Here is a 20,892-nt window from a genome sequence, read left to right as displayed (position 1 = left end):
GCAAACAAAATTCTATTTATAGCTCCAAAAAATGAACTTATGCTGGGATAAGAACTCAAATTTAAAAATTGCAGTGTGTACTTATAGGAACACGAAGAGGGCTAAAATTCTTTCAAAGCCCTGCCTTACTTGCAAACAACATCAAATGGAAGGATACTACACATATTTCTCTAATAGGAACTACTTAATTACACATGCACTTATTCCTATCATAGCAAAATGGAAAATACAGTAAATCAAAAGACAGCACAAAAAGTGGCCATTAAAACTTAGAAAGGGATCATTCCCATTTCCCTTTTTTTGACATTTCAAGAGTAATCTACTAACAGATTACTGTGATGTTAAATTTTCTTAAAAAAATTTCCTCTCTCTTATATCAACAAAAGGTCATGTGCTTTACTGAGCAGCTTCCAAAGTTTTACAGAAGGATCAAATAGGAACTTATAGCCTCTGTTTTAACCACCACTAAAACCTTCTGTCACCCTAGAAATTACGAGACAGAGATGTTGAAAATGCTAACACTCTACACACAAAAGCACTTAAAAAGGTGTAGAAGGGGAGAAAAATATCAATGAGGGAAGAAAGTAAGAGAGTGAATGAGAAAGAGAAAAGCAGCGAGTGGGAGAGAGAGAGATGCTTAATGTTCATTAAATTTCCTGTTATAGGACGCAACCTAAAAACATTAGCAGAAATCTCGGAGACTTTGCAAATCAGTTCCATTTGGTCTGGGCAATCACAACAAAAATCAGCTAACAAGACTGCAGAAGCACTAGCTGAAAGCTTCTCTAGCAAACACGTTTTAGGGGAGCATCTTCCAATTGATTCAGAGACTACTGTAAAATGGGAGAGTTGTACTTCAATATATTAGGGGGGAAAAACTGTACTCACCTTTCAAACTCCTGAGGTAAATCAGGGTCAGTAAGCATGCTGGAAAAGCACAATTTCCCTTTGTCACAGCAGCCACCTATGATCGTCTCCAACTGAACCTGTCAAGTGAGTCCAAACCTTCTAAACCAATTGATTTTCTCTCTCACTCTCTCTCTCTCTCTCTCTCTCCCCCCCTCTCCCTCTCTCTCCCTCTCTCTCTCTCTCTCTCTCTCTCTCTCAGTCTCTCTCTCTCTCCCCCTCTCTCCCCCTCTCCTCCTCCCTTTCCTAGGACTCCTTGACCAGTCTCTTAAAGGGGTAGCGCACTTCCAGCAGCAGGGTCTGGTCTCTCCCCCCTTGCGCTCGGGCTGCAAGGCACTAGACAACCTCAGGGTGCCTGTCCTTTCCTTTTAATTCTCCCTTCTAGACATCACCAAATGTGAGAAGTCAACTCATTTAACACATCTCCCATACTCTCTCTCCTCTAAATAATAAAACTCACACACGGACACGCATGCACACAACACACAGATAATGTGATTTTAAAAATGCAGTTGCTACTGATTAAAACAGGAATCTGTATACTGACAGAACCCCGGTTAAATTGCATTTATTAACTAATTAGGCAAAAAAATTAAATGTTAGTAATAGCATTTTTACACAAAGAATTGTTATGCCTTCTCACCCTTTCCTGGGCTCTCTCCGTGCGCACACGGAAACACACACACACACACACACACACACTCACACACACAACAATCAGGCATTGTTCTGAGGGAAGAAAAGCAACTTTGACAGATTGAAATATAGCAGAGGCCCCTTCAAGGAAACCTGTAAACAACTTGTCACTCACTCTGTCGGTCTCACTGTTAGCTCGTGCTTTCCACAAAGTGGTGCGAACGTCCTGGCAACCCAACCAAAGTTTCCTCAGCTCTAAACTCCATAAAACACGATGTGCGATGTGGAGGGGAATAGGTATCCACATGCCAAAAAGCACGCACTCCAGGGAATGAAACCCCAAACCAAACCAAAAAATGAAAACAAAAAGATGGCACTACCAAACTGTCCTGTTTGGGACTGCTGGGGAGGTCGGGTGGGAGCGCTCCCTTGGCTGTGGATCTCTTTAATTTCCTTTGCCCAGGCAGCCACAGATAACAAGGTGGACAAACCTATGGCTTTACAGCTCCTAAGCTGGCTGGCAAGGCACAGCCTCCATAGCAGTTCCAATTATCTAGATAAAAATCTGGCAGGCGAGGAAGGTAATCAGGTAATGTACCTTTGACATGAAATGACAGAGGCACATACACACACAGAGAGAGACACTTACACAGACACGCATGCAGAGATGGTGGCTGCCCCGTGCACCGCAGCATCTGGTCAGGGAGTAGGCACACACTCACCAACACGAGATAGTGTGCATTCTTCACACACACACACACACACACACACACTCAGTCACTCACACACGCTCTCCACTCCTACTGGGAGGGTTCATTCTGCACAAAAGGCTACATTACAGAGCCCGCCCCAATAAGGGAAAGAGAGAAAAAAAAAGCCTTCCATTGTTGAGAGGGCAGGTCAGTTGATTAGATTTTCTGTGGAGAATTCCACGAGGAAATTCCCTTCAAAGCCGAAGTGATTAACTGGGGGCTATTCTGGAAATGGAGCAGACAATGGCTCAATAGTCTGCACAGCCAATGTCCAGGCTGGCACTGAACTCACTTAAAAAAAAAAATAAAAGCCAGACTCCCTGTTCTTTTCCACACATTCCCCCCCAACCCCCTCCACTCCTTCCAACTTCCCCTCCCAATTCCTTTTATTTTGCAGCTGGACAACATTAAGGGCCTTTAAAACCACAAGGGTTGACCCCACAGCAGTTTGATTAGGTCCCACTTTTTTTTTTTCCTGGCGACAGGCAGACAGTAAGTTTACTTTCTGAGACATACACAATAAGACACCACACACAAATTCTAAATAGCAAAATCAATTATTAATCTTATCATATTAATAACTTTATTCTTCACTCAAGGTTGTACTTTTTTGGTCAAAGTTGATACTAACTTAATAATGAGAGCCATCAAATCAGGGGGTAACCGAAAAATAAAAATATACATACTACAAAATCAATGTGGAATAAGATTTAAGCATGTCACTATGGAGTTAAGACACTAACAAAACACAGAACTATGACCCACCCTGAAAAAGCTGTTAACAAGGGATGTGGCAAAAATGACTTGATGCTGACATGATTTTCATTTTCAGCAGTTGGGGAAGGGGAAAGGATATTACTCACTATTCTTTCTTGTTGTTAGCCTCAAATTATTTTTTATTGCAGCAACAACCCATTCTCACATAGAGATATGAGAAAAGTGTTGCATTTATTTTAAATATCTATTATTTCAGCACTTAAGGGACATACCATCTAATACACTCTAATTGATAAAGTATACAAAAATAATTTTTTCTATCGTTAATGGTGATTATGGGATTTAGGGAATGGTAGCTGCCTGGCTACATACACTTTAAAAAACAGTCTTTTAAAAATTTCCTAATTAGGGAATCTTGTCTCATCTTGTACCAATAGAGGAAAATGAAGGAAGAAGGGTAAGTTACAAGGGGCAATGGGAGCTGGAGTCAGGAAGAGGAGGAGGCACTGAGGAGGGGATGTAGGGAGAGCACAAGCAAGAGACATAGTGGCAGCGCAAAGATAGAAACAAAGACAATGGCCATAAGGCAGGATGCTGAGATCCGTATGGTCCCAGCTGCTGTCTTGCTACAGCTACTACCTCTGGTTGTTTCTCTGAAACTCTAATCCAGAAGGTCACCAGAGCAGGTAAGAAAGGGAGTATGAGTGTCTGAGGCCAACTCTAGTGTAAAGGCAAGATGCTCGTACCACAATCCTCCTTGTCTTTGGTTTTATTTTTTAAGACATTTAATATATGCATGTATAAGTATCCATACACCAAATAAACACAAAGAACATAGAGAAAAAAAGTTAAATGGTTTAGAAGTTAGTTTAAGATCTGAACATATTTCTATCAACATTACTGTAGCCATTCAAAAACAAATTATTTCTCGCAAAATCATCCTTGCTGAACGAATTGAAATAGACTAGGAACTAAATAGAAATTTGCCAAATATAATAAGGATCATCTTAATAATAACTTGAATTAATGGAACTCCAAGCTCATAAAGAATTTCGTGCACATAGATTAGCTCACAGATCACATGCACATAGAAAAGTGTGTGGGTACTATATCCCTAAGTTTCCCTGTGTTTAAACTTGGGCAAAAGGAATTAAAGTCATACCACTAGTTAGTGGCCCATTTGTTACATGAAACCCAATCTTATGTCACTTCCAAAACCACAATATGTAATAACACTCTAGAATTCACAGTTCAATGAAAATTCCAAGATGGTACTCACTTTTTAAGTGACTCAAAAAGCTTTCAATGGAGTTCCCATCGTGGTTCAGTGGTTAAGGAACCTGACTAGCATCCAAGAGGAGACGGGTTAGATCCCTGGCCTTGATCAGAAGGTTAAGGATCTGGCTTTACCATGAGCTGTGGTGTAGGTCGCAGATGCAGCTCAGATCCTATGTTGCTGTCACTGTGGCAAGGCCGGAGGTTACAGCTCCGATTCCACTCCTAGCCTGGGAACCTCCATATGTTGCCAGTGTGGCCCTAAAAGACAAAAAGACCAAAAAAAAAATAAATAAAAAACAAAAGGCTTTCAAGTAGTTGTTAATGCAATTGAATGTGATATAATTTAATTGTCGCTAAGTTAGTACTGTATTTGATAAGAGAATGAAATGAATAATTTTATTCATTTATTTATTTATTTTTGTCTTTTGTCTTTTCAGGGCCGCACCCATGGCATACGGAGGTTCAAAGGTTAGGGGTCAAATCGGAGCTGTAGCTGCAAGCCTACACCACAACCACAGACACACGGAATCAGAGCTGTGTCTGTGATCTACGCAACAGCTCATGGCAACACCGGATCCTTAACCCAAGAAGCAAGGCCAGGGATGGAACCCATGTAACCACTGAGCCATGATAGGAACTCTGAAGTAGTTTTAAATGTACTCCTCTCTAGGCTATAAAAGTTCTCTTTCATTTAAATTCTATGTTGCAAATTAATGTTTTAAGATTTTAGAAGTCAGCCTTCTCTTTTGAAGGCCGTTCCTAAATATTCTCATCAAATCCCATCATTGATAAATTTATTAAATAATTAAATTGATCCAATCAGCCCAATGCTTAATAGTGAATTACTATTATAAATCTTTTAATTTTATAGTAAATATTAAAACATTTAAATATTACATATGGGCTAATGACTAGCACATAAGTGGTGTTAAATAAACCTACATTCTTTATCAACTACCTGAAAAGTTTAAGATATTCAATAGCTATATATCTGGTTTTTTTTGTTGTTGTTTTGTTTTGTCTTTTCTTGAGCTGTTCCCCCTGGCATATGGAGGTTCCCAGGCTAGGGGTCGAATCGGAGCTGTAGTCACTGGCCTATGCCAGAGCCACAGCAATGCAAGATCTGAGCCGCGTCTGCAACCCGCATCACAGCTCACGGCAACGCCGGATCCTTAACCCACTGAGCAAGGCCAGGGATCAAACCCGCAGTCTCATGGCTCCTAGTTGGATTCGTTAACCACTGCGCCACGACGGGAACTCCTATATCTGGTATTTTCTATATCAGAACTACCTCCCAAGTGATTTTGCTATATTATTACAAGTAGGTCTCCAGAAAGTTTCATAATGTTTGTGTTGAGACACAATTTAGTGTTCACTGAACATCTATTAAATGCTTAACAACATGTTAAAGCACTACGGCCTTAAAAGAGTATTCAGGAAAAATTTGTAACAAATCTAATTTTCAAAATATATAAGAGCAAAATTAAAACTATTTAATTTGCAAGCTCTCTAAAGAAAATATGGTAAGAAAAGTTAAAACTGAAATATATAAGCTAATGAGCAAACAGCAATGACAAGAACCTATTGAACAGTAAATTTTTTTTTTGTCTTTTTATCTTTTCAGGGCCGCATCCATGGCATATGGAGGTTCCCAGGCCAAGGGTCTAATCGGAGATGTAGTTGTCGGCCTACACCACAGCCACAGCAATGTGGGATCCAAGCCGTGTCTGCGACTCACACCACAGCTCACGGCTATGCCGGATCCTCAACCCACTGAGCGAGGCCAGGGATCGAACCCGAACCTCATGGTTCCTAGTCGGATTCATTTCCACTGTGCCAGGAAGGGAACTCCTGAACAGTAATTAAAGTAGTGGGAAGTACAACAGTGATCTACAAACATAGATATATAATATAAATACATCTTCAGAGAGGACCAAAGCACCAAACTACAATAGAAACCCCATAAAACATATTTTCATTTAATAAGTCTCTTTGACATTGCTGCAGCAGTATTATGAAAAAGAGGATGAACCTGAAAAAGTAGGCTTTTGACTTTATGTTGTTTCCACTACAAATATAAGGGGATATACATGGGCTAAGGAAATACAAGATATGCATACAAGAAATACAAGATATTTTATACTACCAAAAAATTCTTAAAGAGAGTATCAAGAACTATTAAGATTATAAACAAGTTATTTTCAAATTTAACCCCTCTCATGGAGTTCCCGTCGTGGCTCAGTGGTTAACGAATCCAACTAGGAACAATGAGTTTGCAGGTTCGATCCCTGGCCTTGCTCAGTGGGTTAAGGATCCGGCGTTGCCTTAAGCTGTGGTGTAGGTCGCAGATGCAGCTCAGATCCCACATTGCTGTGGCTCTGGCGTAGGCTGGCAGCTACAGCTCCAATTCGACCCCTAGCCTGGGACCCTCCATATGCCACGGGAGCGGCCCTAGAAAAGGCAATAAGACAAAAAATAAATAAATAAATAAATTTAACCCCTCTTAGAAACTGTTTCAAACAAGTTTTTCTAATATTTCTCTTCTCATTTTAAAAAGAAGAATTTCTGTCCCCCTATTTTAAGATAGAACTGTTAAATATCTTCTATTTTAATAATTGAAATGGAAACATAGTCACAAGCACAGATTATATTTTAATATCTGATATATATCCTATCATCAAGGATATATATCACATTTTATGGGATTTGGAAGGTTATTTTTGAGAAACAAACCATCTAGTATTATAACCACAATGAATTTAATACCAGTGTCAGACAATACCAATATTGTATTGACTTAACCTGACAAAAGAGACATTAAGAAAACATTCACTTATCAGGTTTTTTCCCTGCAGTTATTTCCTTTGCCACAAAAATGTTAAAAAAGAACCCTCAGTCTTTCAAAAAAAAAAAACCAAAAAAGAACTTCCAACCAGTACATATCTGTAAGCCATTCACCAAATGACTGGTGAGCTCACCACTGACCTACGACTTGTACCTTAAAACTTTGACTTAGAATAGACTAGAGCCTTAGAAAAACACCGAAGAAATTCATTAGCCACTCTTTCATTTTGAAGACCCCAAACTCAATTTCCCATAATAGATTTATGCAAAGGATTTGGCATATAATAGGCTGTAAGTTCAAGGTTTTTCTACCCTCATACTCTTCTGTACTGTCAATGGATAGATAGAATATACATATGAAGTGTCCTCAGATCACATTTTTGATCAAGTAGTATTCTTCGACAACACACTTTAGAAACTCTAGTCTCATACTTCTCTCAAAGAGATGATGCCATTCCCAATAATAGCCCCCACTGTTTAATATCTTACTATTTATCTCCTTCAGAATAATTTGAAGTAATTTTAAAGAGAGAAATTGTATTGTTCGAGGACTTTGTCCCAGTCACTGTGATGCATATAAAAGAAATTATTTAATATTCACAACACTTATACGAGATACGTAGTTGTATCATTCCAACTACAAATGAGGGAACCATGGCTTACAAAGAGAAGCATTCATCCAAAATCTCAAAATTAGTAAGTGCAGAGATGGGAAACACCAAAGTTAGGACAATTTTCTCCGAAGTTCTCAAAAGGCACCAAATGCAAACTTTTCTCAAATATATCCTAATAGCAATTAAGTATCGAGGGGACAGGAAAGAGCTTAATAAGAATGTTTTAATGTTTAGTGAATGTTTAACTTTAGACGATATTGTGTTGAGAGATGATTACCCCACCCTCACAAATAACCTGACATAAAAGATGGCTCATTATACACAATGATTCAACAGTAAAAGAACAGTACCCTCATCCCATTGTTGGTGATCGTCAACAGAATTAGCACACTCATCATATAATCTGGCTCTCTTTTTAAAAATTGACTTCCAAACATTCTCTTTCCGAATATTATTGCAATTTTTTGAATCCAAGGGAAAATGCAGACTTTCTTTTTTGCAGGCTGCCCCCTTCCAAGGCCCCCGTGGATGCCTGAAACTGCAAATCACACTGAACCCTTTATATACTATGTCTTTTCCTACACATACGATAAAGTTTAATTTATAAATAAGACACAGGATGAGATTAACAACAAAAATAATAAAATAGAAAAATTACAATAGACTATGAGTTAGGTGAATGTTGTCTCTCACTCTCAACATATCTTACTGTATTGTACCCACCCTTCTTGTGATAATGTGGGATGATGCAACAGCTACATAAAGAGATAAACTGAGGTGAACCATGGAGGCACTGTGACAGCAGCAATAAGCTATGACTGACCTTCTGATGATATATCAGAAGGAGGATCATCTACTTAGGTGACCATGGATCATAGAGCCATAACCATGTCAATGAATGGGGAACATGGGCAGAATGAACAGGGATGGCATGAGATTTAATCATGCTACTCAGAGTAAGCATGCAGTTTAAAACTTACAAACAGTTTATTTCTAGGATTTTCCATTTAATATTTTTGGGCCACAATTGAGCATAAGTAACTGAAACCGTGGAAAGTGACACCACAGATAAAAGGGGACTACTGTACAGGGTCTAATCTTCTGGTTGCCATGGTGAAAACTCTGTCTTACAGAAAAAATTGTTTCAGGCAAAGGGTGCCTAATAGGAAGACCAACCTAACTTACATTTTAATTTTTTTACTTATTACACAATCATCTCTCTTTGCGCTAAGTGGTGTGGTCTAACTGTTGTCAGTTCATGAGGCTGAAAAAGACATGAACCAATCACCCTAGTGGTAAAAATCAAACACTTCTACTGGGTAAAAAAAAATCCATATAATCCATGAGAAGAGAAGCCATTCAGATGGGAACATACCTTTAAAAAGTGCTCTTGACCGCCAAATTTTCTGTTATATAATTTCTCAACCTGTAAAGAAATTCAGGGAACACACTGCATTGATATTTTACCTAGAGGCAGCAACCATAATATTGTTACATTGTGGCTTGGGTTCTCACTTATTAAATAATTTCTGCAAAATACTTAAGTGCATATCTTTCAGGGACGTTTTTCCACTATAGTTGTGGTATGTATTCCTTGATTTTAACTAATCAGAGTTAAGAGCGGAAACTTAAAGTATGAAAACATGTGAACACTTAAATTCATTTTTAAGTTGATTCCACTTGTCTAGATTCTCCTTTGTTTGCATACTAAGTAAATGACAAACAAATCTTATTCACAGTTAAGTGAAAATATTACCTATTAACAATGTTCAGCCTACTAATACCTAGAACTGTATAGAGGAAAGAATTATGGCTGAGCTGAAAGGAAGCTTATGCTCTAAGAGAACCTCTATTCTATTCTTACTAGTGACTGGGTTTTGCCTACATCTTTAACATCCCAGGGGAAATGATTTTTAAGGTTTCTCCCTATTCTCAAATTCTGACTCTGTAATATTTTCTTTGATAAATCAATGTATAATCTGCAAAATAAAATTCCTTATTCTTCTCATTTTCTCCCAGTTACATATCCTTTTAAAAATGTTTTAAGAATATTCGTTGCAGTGTATTTTAACCCTTTAAATATGGTATAACTCTGTATTCACATATCAAGATAAGATTGTGAAGGAAAGTCTTTTATTAATTAAAGTTAATTTGGCTAAATTGAATTAAGGAGAACATAACTGGTCACACACACATACACACAAAAGTCCACATTTTATACAGAACTAATTTTATGACTAAATTCACTAATTTGTGGCTATGAAAAAAATTTCTGCATCATTTTCAAGTCACAACTTTCATTTCTTCTGATAAGCACAGTTACATTTATTGGCATTACTTAATTCAATGAGTGAATTGAAAGCAGTTTATTACCACATCAAACATGCCATATATGTGTGATGACAGTGACCATCATTGTAGAGAAAAATAAATACAAGGGACTCTACCTTACCTGAAATTTTGAAACTTCAAATGAGAAACTCAAACTAAAAAGTTGAAATGTTAGAAATCCTGACAGGCAAATTGTATTCAATAAAACCTAGTTTTTAAAATGAATTTTGTGGACACTCTGTAGAACTCCTGCCAAATACACAGCCTTTTTTTTTTTTTCATGTTATTGTTAACAAAATGACTTACTGCTATAATTTAGAAAATAATTCAATCAGATTATGCATGGGATGAAATGTAAGAAAACAGACATTATCAAAAGAATGTACTCGTTCAATTACTCAGTACAAATGTATAAAATGTTTATACTAGTATTGTAAATATTCTATATATATTAAGATTGTATTGTTTGTGATGCAAATAAATTGATATTTGTAAATTTCCCAAAAGTTGAAGAACTATTTAGGTATCAAGTAATACATCAGCATTCAAAAAACACTTTAATTTTTTAATTTTTATTTTAATTAACTCTAAACAAATCATAGGTCTGTAATCTGAAAATATTTAAGTCTTGCTTAAAGTCAAAGCATAGACTAAAATGCCAGCATCCTAAGCACATCTTTAAAAAAAAAAATGTATCTAAGGTAATGCACTTTCTTCTGGGGCTGGTGCCCAAACTTCGGATTTATTCTGTTTTTACAGGTGGATCATTATTCTTAACCTTAATGAACAAGTCAACTTTATAAGAATTGTTCTAGTATTGAGTGTGTTCCCTGAATTTTACCACACATAGTAAGGAAGAAACAAATGAATCAATACATATAATGTTTTTTTATGAGCACCTTTTCTGGACAGACCACTCTGATAAAAGGTGAGGATGCAGAGATAAACTTTTTTTTTTTCAAGGAATTATGACCTAGTGCAAAATATGAACATTTTTGCATGTTCCAATTTAAAAAAAAAAATCAAGTTCTAACAAGAAAGCTACAAACTTTATACTGATTAATTCATTTAATTTTCAAAACAAATCTGGAATGTCTCAGTTACAAATATTAGTTCTATGTTACAGAAAAGATATAGAAACAAGTTATCTAGTTTCTGATTACACAATTAGTAATATGCAGAACCAATTTTTGAACCCAAGTCTTCCAATTACCAACCAAGTGCTTGTTCCACTCTAAAAAGAACTACTTCCAAAAGTTATCACAATGTAAGATAAAATGATAAAAGTATTATTTAGTGAAACAAAATTCTGTGGGGAGTTTAAGTGACAAGTGATTTTAAAATGAGATAACCATTTTCTGAACTTCAAGAATTTAGAATAGCTTTGTTGGAGTTAATAAAATATAGATTGGAGAATAAGTTAAAAACCCAAGAAGCACTATGAGAATTCAGAATTACAGTGAGTACAAAAGTAATATGTAGAAATCAATAACTTTCATATATAATAACACCCAGTTATCAAAAGATAATGGGAAAAAAAAGACCCCATTAGCATTAGAAACACAAAAGTTAAAACATCTAAGAATAAAACTATTCACATAAAGACCCATTTGCAAAAGCTTTAACACAATATAGAAAGACATACCATGTTCCTGGATAGGTAGAACTAATATTATTTATTTCTAAATGAACATAAATTTAATGAGTTCAAATTAAAATATCAGCATATGCTTAAAATGCTAGACAAACTAATTTGAAAGTTTACCTGAAAAAATAAAATCATTAAAAAGTCTGAAAAAGAATAAAGGCTTAGCTTACAAGATATTAAAATATAATGTAGAGTCTCGATTAAAATAGCATATACCAAATGGACCGAAAGTCCTAAGGAATAGAAAAGAAAGTACAGGAAAAACCCAAACACAGAAGGAAACTCAGTATATTCCATTTAGTAAATAACATAGGTGGCATTCAATAAATGCTCTATGGTTAACTCAAAACCAATACAAACAAAAATAGAAATTAGGAATAGCTAATAATTTAGATGTAGAGAATAAAACCATAAATCTACCAGAAGAGAAAATGAGCAAACTGCAATGTAATCTTGAATTAGAGAAGTCTTACTATCAATGGATCAAAATTTAGAAGCCTTAAAATAAAAGATTAATAAAAATCCAACAACTTCTGAATGACAAAAGGTACCATACACAAATAAAAAGACATGAGACAAATTTGGGAAAACAATATATGCAATCCATACCAAAGAAAAGAGCTGGCCTTCTAGGAGTTCCTTGAAGTCAATGAGAAAAAAATCAACAATCCAATAGTAAAACAGGAAATAATATAACTGTCTCCTAAAGAAAGGGACTATAAATGGTTCTTAAACAAAGGAAAGATGCTCAATATCCCAACTTAAATGCGATTTACAACTACAATGTGACAGCCATTTTTTGGTAACCTATGAGCTTAGAAAAAAAGGAAAATTTGAACATGTTATGTCATGTTTGATTCTTCATGCTCATTCATGTTCTCCTTATCCGCCACATCTCCATGAACTTCATATACACCACACATACACACCATGAGCTTCACGCTCCTGCTGTACCAGGCTGGTAGAGTTGTTGGCAAAAAGCCTATTGATTTGCCCTTCAATGCTACATTTTGTGTGAAATATACATTCCTCCTGGAATATCCTCTACAGTCTTTTACCCCATTTTATCAGACTAATTTTATCAGACTCATCCTTTAAGATTTATTGAAGAGCAAAACCTACTGGAATCCCAAGTTGGTCCCTTACCTGTTATCCTTCCTGGAATTCCCATAATACCAAGTAGAATATAAGTTCCCACTACTCGACTCTAAGCTCTACAAATATGAATGCTCTATCTTATTCATTACTGTTTCCTCCAGGTCATTTCAAAGTTCTATAATACCCATGTCATTCTCCATCTGAAGAAGAAAAAATCAGGACATGCAGGGACTCTTAAGTTTGTTTGTCCTGGTATCAGGCCATTGAACAATCAGTTTCCTAAGGCCGGATCATGCCTTTACATCATGCCTTTGCATCATCACCTTTACACCATGTGTAAATATTACGTTCTCAAAGAAGCTGTCCCCAGACTAGGACTGACGTGTAAGAAACAACATATTATGGAGCATCAAAGCCCACAAGCAACATTAGTGGTATTAACAGAAGTTTGAAAGTTGGGATTTTTTTGTGGGAAAAGTGTTGTACCAATGAATTTGACATAGTGGCAGAACATTTGAATAGAGGTTTCTAATTCTGAGATGGAAATATTACACTGAAGTACCTAAAAATAGCATAGAAAAATGGAGATTTTATTTCATAAGTATGAAAGGTTGTTTAATAAGGTGAGTAGAGTACTAAAGTAGAAAAAATAAAGTTTCAAGAAAGGACAAACAACATAATGATGATTTTTTTCCTTTAAAAAAGAAGCCTATTTAAAAAGCCTTTGATTCTGGCAATTAGGCAGTCACTGGTGAGAGATTCTCTTGAAATACCAGAAAAACAGAGTTCATCTTTGGTAAAATGAAACCATAAATTCCACAGCCTTCCCCCACCCCTCTGCAAACAGAAACACACACACACACACACACACATACCACACACACACACACACACACAAATATTTTATTCCCTTCCATAAAAAAGACTCTAGAAACAACACAGGGTGTACCATATTAAAAATTGCATCAGAAAGAGAAAAGCCACCAACTAAAGGCATCCTCTAGGAAAAATATACCAGTGAGAGAAAAAAAAATGTAGAATATTTTAAATGTCTAAACTTTTTGAGGAAAAAATAATGGACTAGCCACTGTTTTCACAACATAATGGACTTCTTTATTAATTTCATAATGGCATTAATCCCTGTCAAATACGACTGCCATTCCATTTTTCCAGGTGTCCAGATGTCCAGATGCTTTTTGGCAATTAGGTGTGGTCACTTCCATTTTGATTGCATTTAAGGTGATCAAGTATGAAACTGCCCACTGTTGTCTTTTCTTCCAGTACAAAGATTTGAATCTTATTTTTGATCTAAAAAATATTCCATTTATATCTTTGTTGATAGATTTTCCTGTCGCTTTATTTCAAGGTCCTGTAGAAATCATTAGTGATATTATGCCAAGGGCTGAACCTCATAAGCAACCTGAACAGTTTGATTCACTGAAAAAGCAACCTACAATTCACTAAAAGAAAGTGCAATAATGATCCTGTCCAATTAAAACTGTTAAATTAAATGGAGAGAATCTAATGATTTCCCCTTATCATTCTGATATTCTGGGAGCATGGCAGGGGAACAATAAATACCAACACATATGTTAAATATGCCCTCTCCTTTTTAGTTTAAGGAAAGCAAGTAAATTCTTTTAAAAGGAAACTGTACTATTACATAAAGGACGTTCTAATGGATGCATCAAAGTGCAAAAAAGGGGCAAATAACCTCCTATATTAAAACATATTTAAAAAATGCTTAAGCCAATTAAATGACTAGGAAGCTAGCCCATTAACATAGTGACGAACCACCAGAGTAAGTACGAACTGCTGCCTGAATGTAAGACTGTTAAAAATAAATAAGTAAATGCAAATGAGAAACCACTTACATTCTATTAGTTCAAAAACAATAAATTTATCTCATTTTTACTTTTCTATACTTTCTATCAAATACCTATAATTATTCTTTCCTGTCACTATATGTAGTTCTATCTGCAAACCTACAGTATAAGAAATTACAAAAGCAGATGAAGAAACCAAAGAATTATTCTTGATTCCTGAATGTGACATATCCACAGAAGAGCAAAATTCAGTATCAGGAAGAACTAGAGACTGGTTGGTTAATTTAATGACCTGACCTTAGGGAGATTTCAAAGCTATGTTTAACAGGATTACAACAATTGACTATGTCCTCAGTCTAGCACGCACACATGCATGAATGAATGAAGTACAAATTTTACACCATGGGTAGTTACTGCATTTGAAGTGTATAATATTCAAATAAGCATTCTGCAAATAAAACTAGGTTGCTCATTAGATAGTTATGACTGGCTAATAAAAATACAAAGCAGTAACCTTCAAATTTTTTAGCCTTGGAACACTCTTAAAAACAAAAACTCAGGGAAAAAAAGAAATATTAAATTAGAGAATAGGGGTGAGTCTGTATGATGGTGGTTGGAGCACAGCTGGGATGGAAGAGTATTCCACTAAACCTCAGTAAAGTTAGAAAAGAACCACACCAAAATAATTCTAAATGTCTGCAGAAGCAAACTAAGATATATTATGGGAGATAAACATTTGACTATTCAAAGAACTTAAAGTAGATACCTATAAACATTTTATAACATGTACCAAAAAATGCCTTATTTTATCACGTTTGCTCTTTTCCCCTTTATCTTATCTTTTCACCATCCCAAATACCATACAACTATGTTATTATATTGCCACTGTCACCAAAATCCACATGTATTCCTCAGAAACACTCCTTTACTATTTCTTCTTCATTTACTTGGCAAGCAGTGCTGGGGCAGAAAAGACATACCTAAGCTATAAGCATTTTATGTCTCCTTGAAAGATACACACCTGTCCTCTTAGCATATAGGACATCTGGAAGAATACAACATGTTCACATTCCCTTCTAGGCCAACCTTGAAAAGGAAGCTAACATAATATATTCCTAGAAAATATTGTTCACTGTTTGAATGTGTAAAGTCCAGACTAAGGATGGGTAATTGCCTAAGTGCTGGCCATATTACTTTATTACTGATAGATATATGTATATTCTATATATACATAAAACTTACATATATACATACATTTATAGGTAATCCAGCTAACCCAGTAAAACAGTTTACTTTAGTGTTTTTCAAACACTTCAAGTACTAAAATAGGCCAAAAAAAAGATTGATTTGACTAATCTACATATATACATATGTTTATCTAATTACTTATATAATTATATATTATATATGGTGTCAATACAGCTATAAAATCAAAAATTAACATATATATATATATATATATATATATCTGCAGTATATCTGTAAAATAAAAATTATGTACATGTTTGTACCAAGTTTTGGCCCACCTTGAAAAGCGAATCTTTCTCAGTAGATTGAATAATAACAGAAAGTTGGCAGGCTGCGCTTGGAAAGACTGAACTTGAAGAAGCAGCCACTAAGACTGCAGACCTTGGCAATGGCGATGGCCAGGACCAGAGCAAGGGGAATCCCTCCCTCCTCTGGCCAGTTCCCATTAAGCCCTGCGTGGGCAGGGCAATAAGGGAATGTGCCCAGAGTGCACAACTGACGTCAGCAATGTCCTCTGCACAGATAGAATCAGATCTACCTTACCGGTCAGGACTTTCTCCCTAGCGCTCTGTCCGCCCACTGCCCTTCTCTATCTGCCCATGCAACTTGTGCATGTCCAGTGTCCAAAACAGGTGGTCAGTGGCATGTGCACTGACCTGAACAGTAAATGTGGTTAGTGTCCCATCAGTCTCAAGTGGCCTGCATTGCCATGTTTGAGGGGACAACCTACCTAACAACTTGTCCTTTGGTTTTAATGAAAACTTAAGGTTTGGCACTGGCAACTAGAGCATGTTGGACCATTGTCACATCTTATATCAAAAACACTGTCCACCACAGTCAGGTGGTGGTAGGGACTTCAAGCATGAAGAGCGGAAGTAAAGCACCCCAGCACAGTTCAACTTCCTGGATAAAATGGACTGACCCTCCCCACAGAGTCTTAACAATCTCCTCATGATTCTTGGGTGTTTTTAACAACTTTGACCCCTAGGCAGATATGCACTCCTAAGTGACATGTCTTTGCATTCTTACAGTTGGCTTTCTAGCACCTGGAGACTGAATGTCAGACAACAGTAGTATTCTGCTTTAGAAATTTTGTGTTGTCAATTTTTGCATATTATTGCATTATTTATTCAAGATTTCAAAGAAGCAGTAGAAATATCCTTTTGCATACTCAGTCTTCCAGGTTAAGGGGAAGACTGAGTATGTGAGGCAAGAAGGATGAGAATCCTTTACTTCTTTCCCTTCTCCTCCCTTCCATTTCTTCCTCTCCATTCCAAAGGAAAACCAATATCAAAAAATAAAAATAAAAAAGCAAGGGGGAGTTCCCGTCATGGCGCAGTGGTTAACGAATCCGACTAGGAACCATGAGGTTGTGGGTTCGGTCCCTGGCCTTGCTCAATGGGTTAACGATCCGGCGTTGCCGTGAGCTGTGGTGTAGGTTGCAGACGCGGCTCGGATCCCATGTTGCTGTGTCTCTGGCGTAGGCCTGTGGCTAGAGCTCCAGTTAGACCCCTAGCCTGGGAACCTCCATATGCCGTGGAAGCGGCCCAAAGAAATGGCAAAAAGACAAAAAAAAAAAAAAAAAAAAAAAAAAAAAAGCAAGTGAACACAATAAAAGATTTGCTTGGTGAAATGGCCTGTATTGCACTTTTTTTCCTCCCAGACAAGGGAATGGAACAAGTTTGTTTCTATTCTGGCAGAAACTGAAAGGCAGGAAATATTGTGCAGTGATTGTGATAAAAATGTAAGTAATAAGTTTAATATTTCAATATATTGTATATGTTGAAAATAAACATTAAAATTAAGTTGATTTAAAGAAACTATTTTATTTGACCAAGAAGTAAGATTACAGAAATGCAATGAAGAAAAATATATTGAACTGCCCAGTAAAGTTAATGAAATCTTATTAATGTAATTAGCAATTAGGCCAGTTTCTGCACACTTTAGGTACATAATAGCCAGACCAAATTGTATGTAATATGCATACTGAGTATACAGTTAGCTATAATAGATATGTATTAATTGGGTTATATACCAAAATAAGCAATAAAATACAGTGAATAAATACAAATACTTATACATGGATTCAGAGAACTTAAGTTCAAGTCATAATTCTGCCCTCATAGATCTATGATACTCAGTGGCTTCACTTATAAATTAGGGATGATGACAATATATAGCAAAGGTGTTATAAGTATTTAATATTACAATATCCATGAAAATGCTTTGTAAGCTGTGAAGTACAATGTAAGTGTGAACAGTTATTTCAGCCAATAAGGTATTGTTTATAAACTTAGAAAAGTAATCCAGAGCATAAAATAAATCATATAAATTCCTACGTAAAATGACCTATTTCAATAATATTACTCTTCATACCAGGGATTACATTTTCCTCTTGAGTGAATGATGCTGAAAAGAGCAATAAGATGTTTTCTAGCAGCTGTATGTTTAACCCATAGTCATTTATTTTTAGATTGTTTATGTTGCACACAATGCATACCCTAAGAAAGGAAACAAAAACATTAAGATTCTGGAAATGAGCTTTTAAATGTTAAGATTGTTTAAGCATTTCATTTACTATATGATTTACATGATGTATGACAGGAGCAAGGAAATGAATTTGAGAAGTCGACACTAGGTGGGTCCATAGTAATGAACTGAACATTTTAAATTGAAATGTGAGAAATATCTCTGTTTAAAATAGATGGATTACAGCTAAAAAAAAAAAAAAGCCAAGCAATTTGAAAAGCTCAATTGATATTTTAAAAGGCATATTAAATATACATAAAAAGGAAAATAAAAAGTAACTAAATATAGAATATATCTTAAATTATTTTTTAATTTAGTGATTTAGCACCTGCCAAAACAATTTCTTTTCATAAAATATTATAGACAATATGCAACATGGAGTAGAAACAGGAAGATAATGTATGGTCGGTCTATCAGTTACCCAGAATAATAGTTTCCCAGGTAAATGTCTTTTCTGATCAAAACCAATAATTTTTAAAATATCCTTGTAAGTTCAAAATAATTTTAAGTCAACAGCTATAACAAAAACACCATATTTTATCTCTGCAATAAAACATTGTAGGATAACAGGAAACACGTAAAAATATTTTGATATAAGATACTGAAATAATTTTAAACCAAATATTAGTAATAAGAAATTAAAACAATTACTTAGGATAAACAGACTTTAATTTTGCTGTCTTTATCTTCTAATTGGCCTGGCTTTGGTGTTCCCATCTAGAAAAATTTTGAAGACTATAAAGTTTGGTTTTGTGGCTAAGATCCCTTTAATAATAGCATGTACATTACAAATCCAGATCAAGGATAGTAATAGCTTACATTTAAGTGCTTATTAAGCAGCAAAGCATTGTCATAAACACTCTTCAACCAGCCCTTTTCAGGTAGGCACTCTTGTTAGTATTATCCCCAGTGGGATACAAAATCCAAGATATTAAATAATTTTCCAATGGTCAGAAAAACAGTAGATGGCAGAATATGGTTTCTACATGGCTCTCTAGCACTGATTCTTGAAACCTTTTCAGCTTAGCTACCTCAAAAGGGTATCTACTCTGGCTGTTACTGTTTAACTGCCTTAGATTCACTTCTTAGTGAAACACAATATGGCTGTCACCCACACACACAACACTACCAAAACTACTATTTCTAATATTGACAATGACCTCTATATTACTAATCTAGTGGAAACTTTTATTCCCTGTGACCTTGGCCAAACCTTCTCTCTTCACCATTTCTCTTCTCATTATTTCCATTACAGCAGGTCCTCTGTTTTGCATCATTCATCCTTCTCTATCTGCCCTTTCTTGGACTTCTATTGTTTATTTTACACTCAACATTTGAATGTTCTGGCAGCTTGCTTTGAGCATCAATTCTGACCCTTCTCTCTCTCTGTACAACTTCATTTAATCTCTCCATTTTGATAACATCTAAATGTCAAGACTTCAAAATAATATTTGGGTCTCAGAGCCCTCTTCTAATTTCATATCTCCACTTGGATGTCTTTTAGACATCTCAAACTCAACACATCCCAAAAGTAAATGCATTGACTCTCTTCTATGCACCTCATTTTTTTTCTATCATGATAAATGGAGTCAGCATCCACCCAATTGTTTGGTCCCTAAACCTAGGATGCAGCTATTCTTGACACTTTCCTCTTTCTCAGGCTGTTTCGTCTCTGAGTCTTTCTCGTTCTATATCCTAAATGTATCTTGAATCATTTCATTGTCTCTAATGTCATTGTCACCACAGTAGTCCAAAACATATCATCTCCTACTAAAGTACTAGCTTCCTTCAGCCTGTCTCCACTCTCTCTTGTTCCTTTGAGTCCATTTTGTCCCCACACAATACTCAGATTGATGCTCTTCAAAAATCAAGTCATTTCCCATGTTTAAAATCTTCATATTTTTTCACTTAGAATAAACTCCATCACCCTTACTATGGCCTACACAATACTTCTTTATTGCTACCAAGCTCTAGTCACAGTAGTTTTATCTCTGTTATCAGGATATGCTAAATCATCTCTGAACAAAAGCTTCTATCCTCTGCTATTTTCTGTTTGTAATAATGTTTATCCAAATATTTATTTGGCTAATGTCTATTTACACTTTATTTCAATTTAAATTCTATCTGTTCAGTGTTAACTTTTCTCTAGCTCCAAACTAAGCTAGCTCAACCTAGTTTTCACTGTTAGAACATCCGTTGTTGATACTCCACTTATTTTCAGGGTGAAAAGTGATAGCATTACGTGGTTAAAAAAAAAAAAAGTTCAAAATGTATGAAATGATACTAGACCTCGAGTCAGGCATCTTTTCAAAGATGGCCAGGTATGGTTCCAGGTTGCATTATTTTGGCTTATTATCAAACCAGCAAGCAAACAGTACAAATATTTTATCTGAGCTCAAGGATACAAGCATGAGGACAAAGCTCCACAATGACTTTCTACAAGCATGACTCTGAAGTTCTGTGGT

At 35.8% G+C, this 20,892-nt stretch overlaps 1 protein-coding gene across 23 annotated transcripts in view; it reads right to left on the bottom strand.

Annotated features, from left to right (window-relative positions):
* Nucleotides 1-20,892, bottom strand: part of SOX5 (SRY-box transcription factor 5) — a 527,302-nt gene that overhangs the window by 406,730 nt on the left and 99,680 nt on the right. For 4 of the 23 annotated variants that reach the window (XM_084956576.1, XM_021092962.2, XM_084956588.1 and 1 more), the window contains exons 1-2: nucleotides 2,192-2,347; nucleotides 889-986 (exon numbers count right to left, since the gene is read on the bottom strand). The exons of 8 other annotated variants lie outside the window; for them this stretch is intronic. In XM_084956576.1, coding sequence (XP_084812702.1) covers nucleotides 889-986; nucleotides 2,192-2,203 — 110 coding nt within the window. In that variant the 5' untranslated portion in view covers nucleotides 2,204-2,347. Of the gene's footprint in view, nucleotides 1-888; nucleotides 1,001-1,549; nucleotides 2,348-20,892 lie in introns of those variants that run through there. 11 more of the 23 variants (XM_021092958.2, XM_084956578.1, XM_084956580.1 and 8 more) reach the window with 5 other exon arrangements.

This window comes from Sus scrofa, chromosome 5 (assembly GCF_054392235.1).
Source record: "Sus scrofa isolate SSC_HxYL_T2T_F1_AM1 chromosome 5, Sscrofa_HxYL_maternal_Yorkshire_Landrace_v2.0, whole genome shotgun sequence".
NCBI classification, from domain to species: Eukaryota; Metazoa; Chordata; class Mammalia; order Artiodactyla; family Suidae; genus Sus; species Sus scrofa.
Note: the sequence above shows the minus strand (reverse complement) of the source record. Positions and strands in the feature narration are given on the sequence as shown.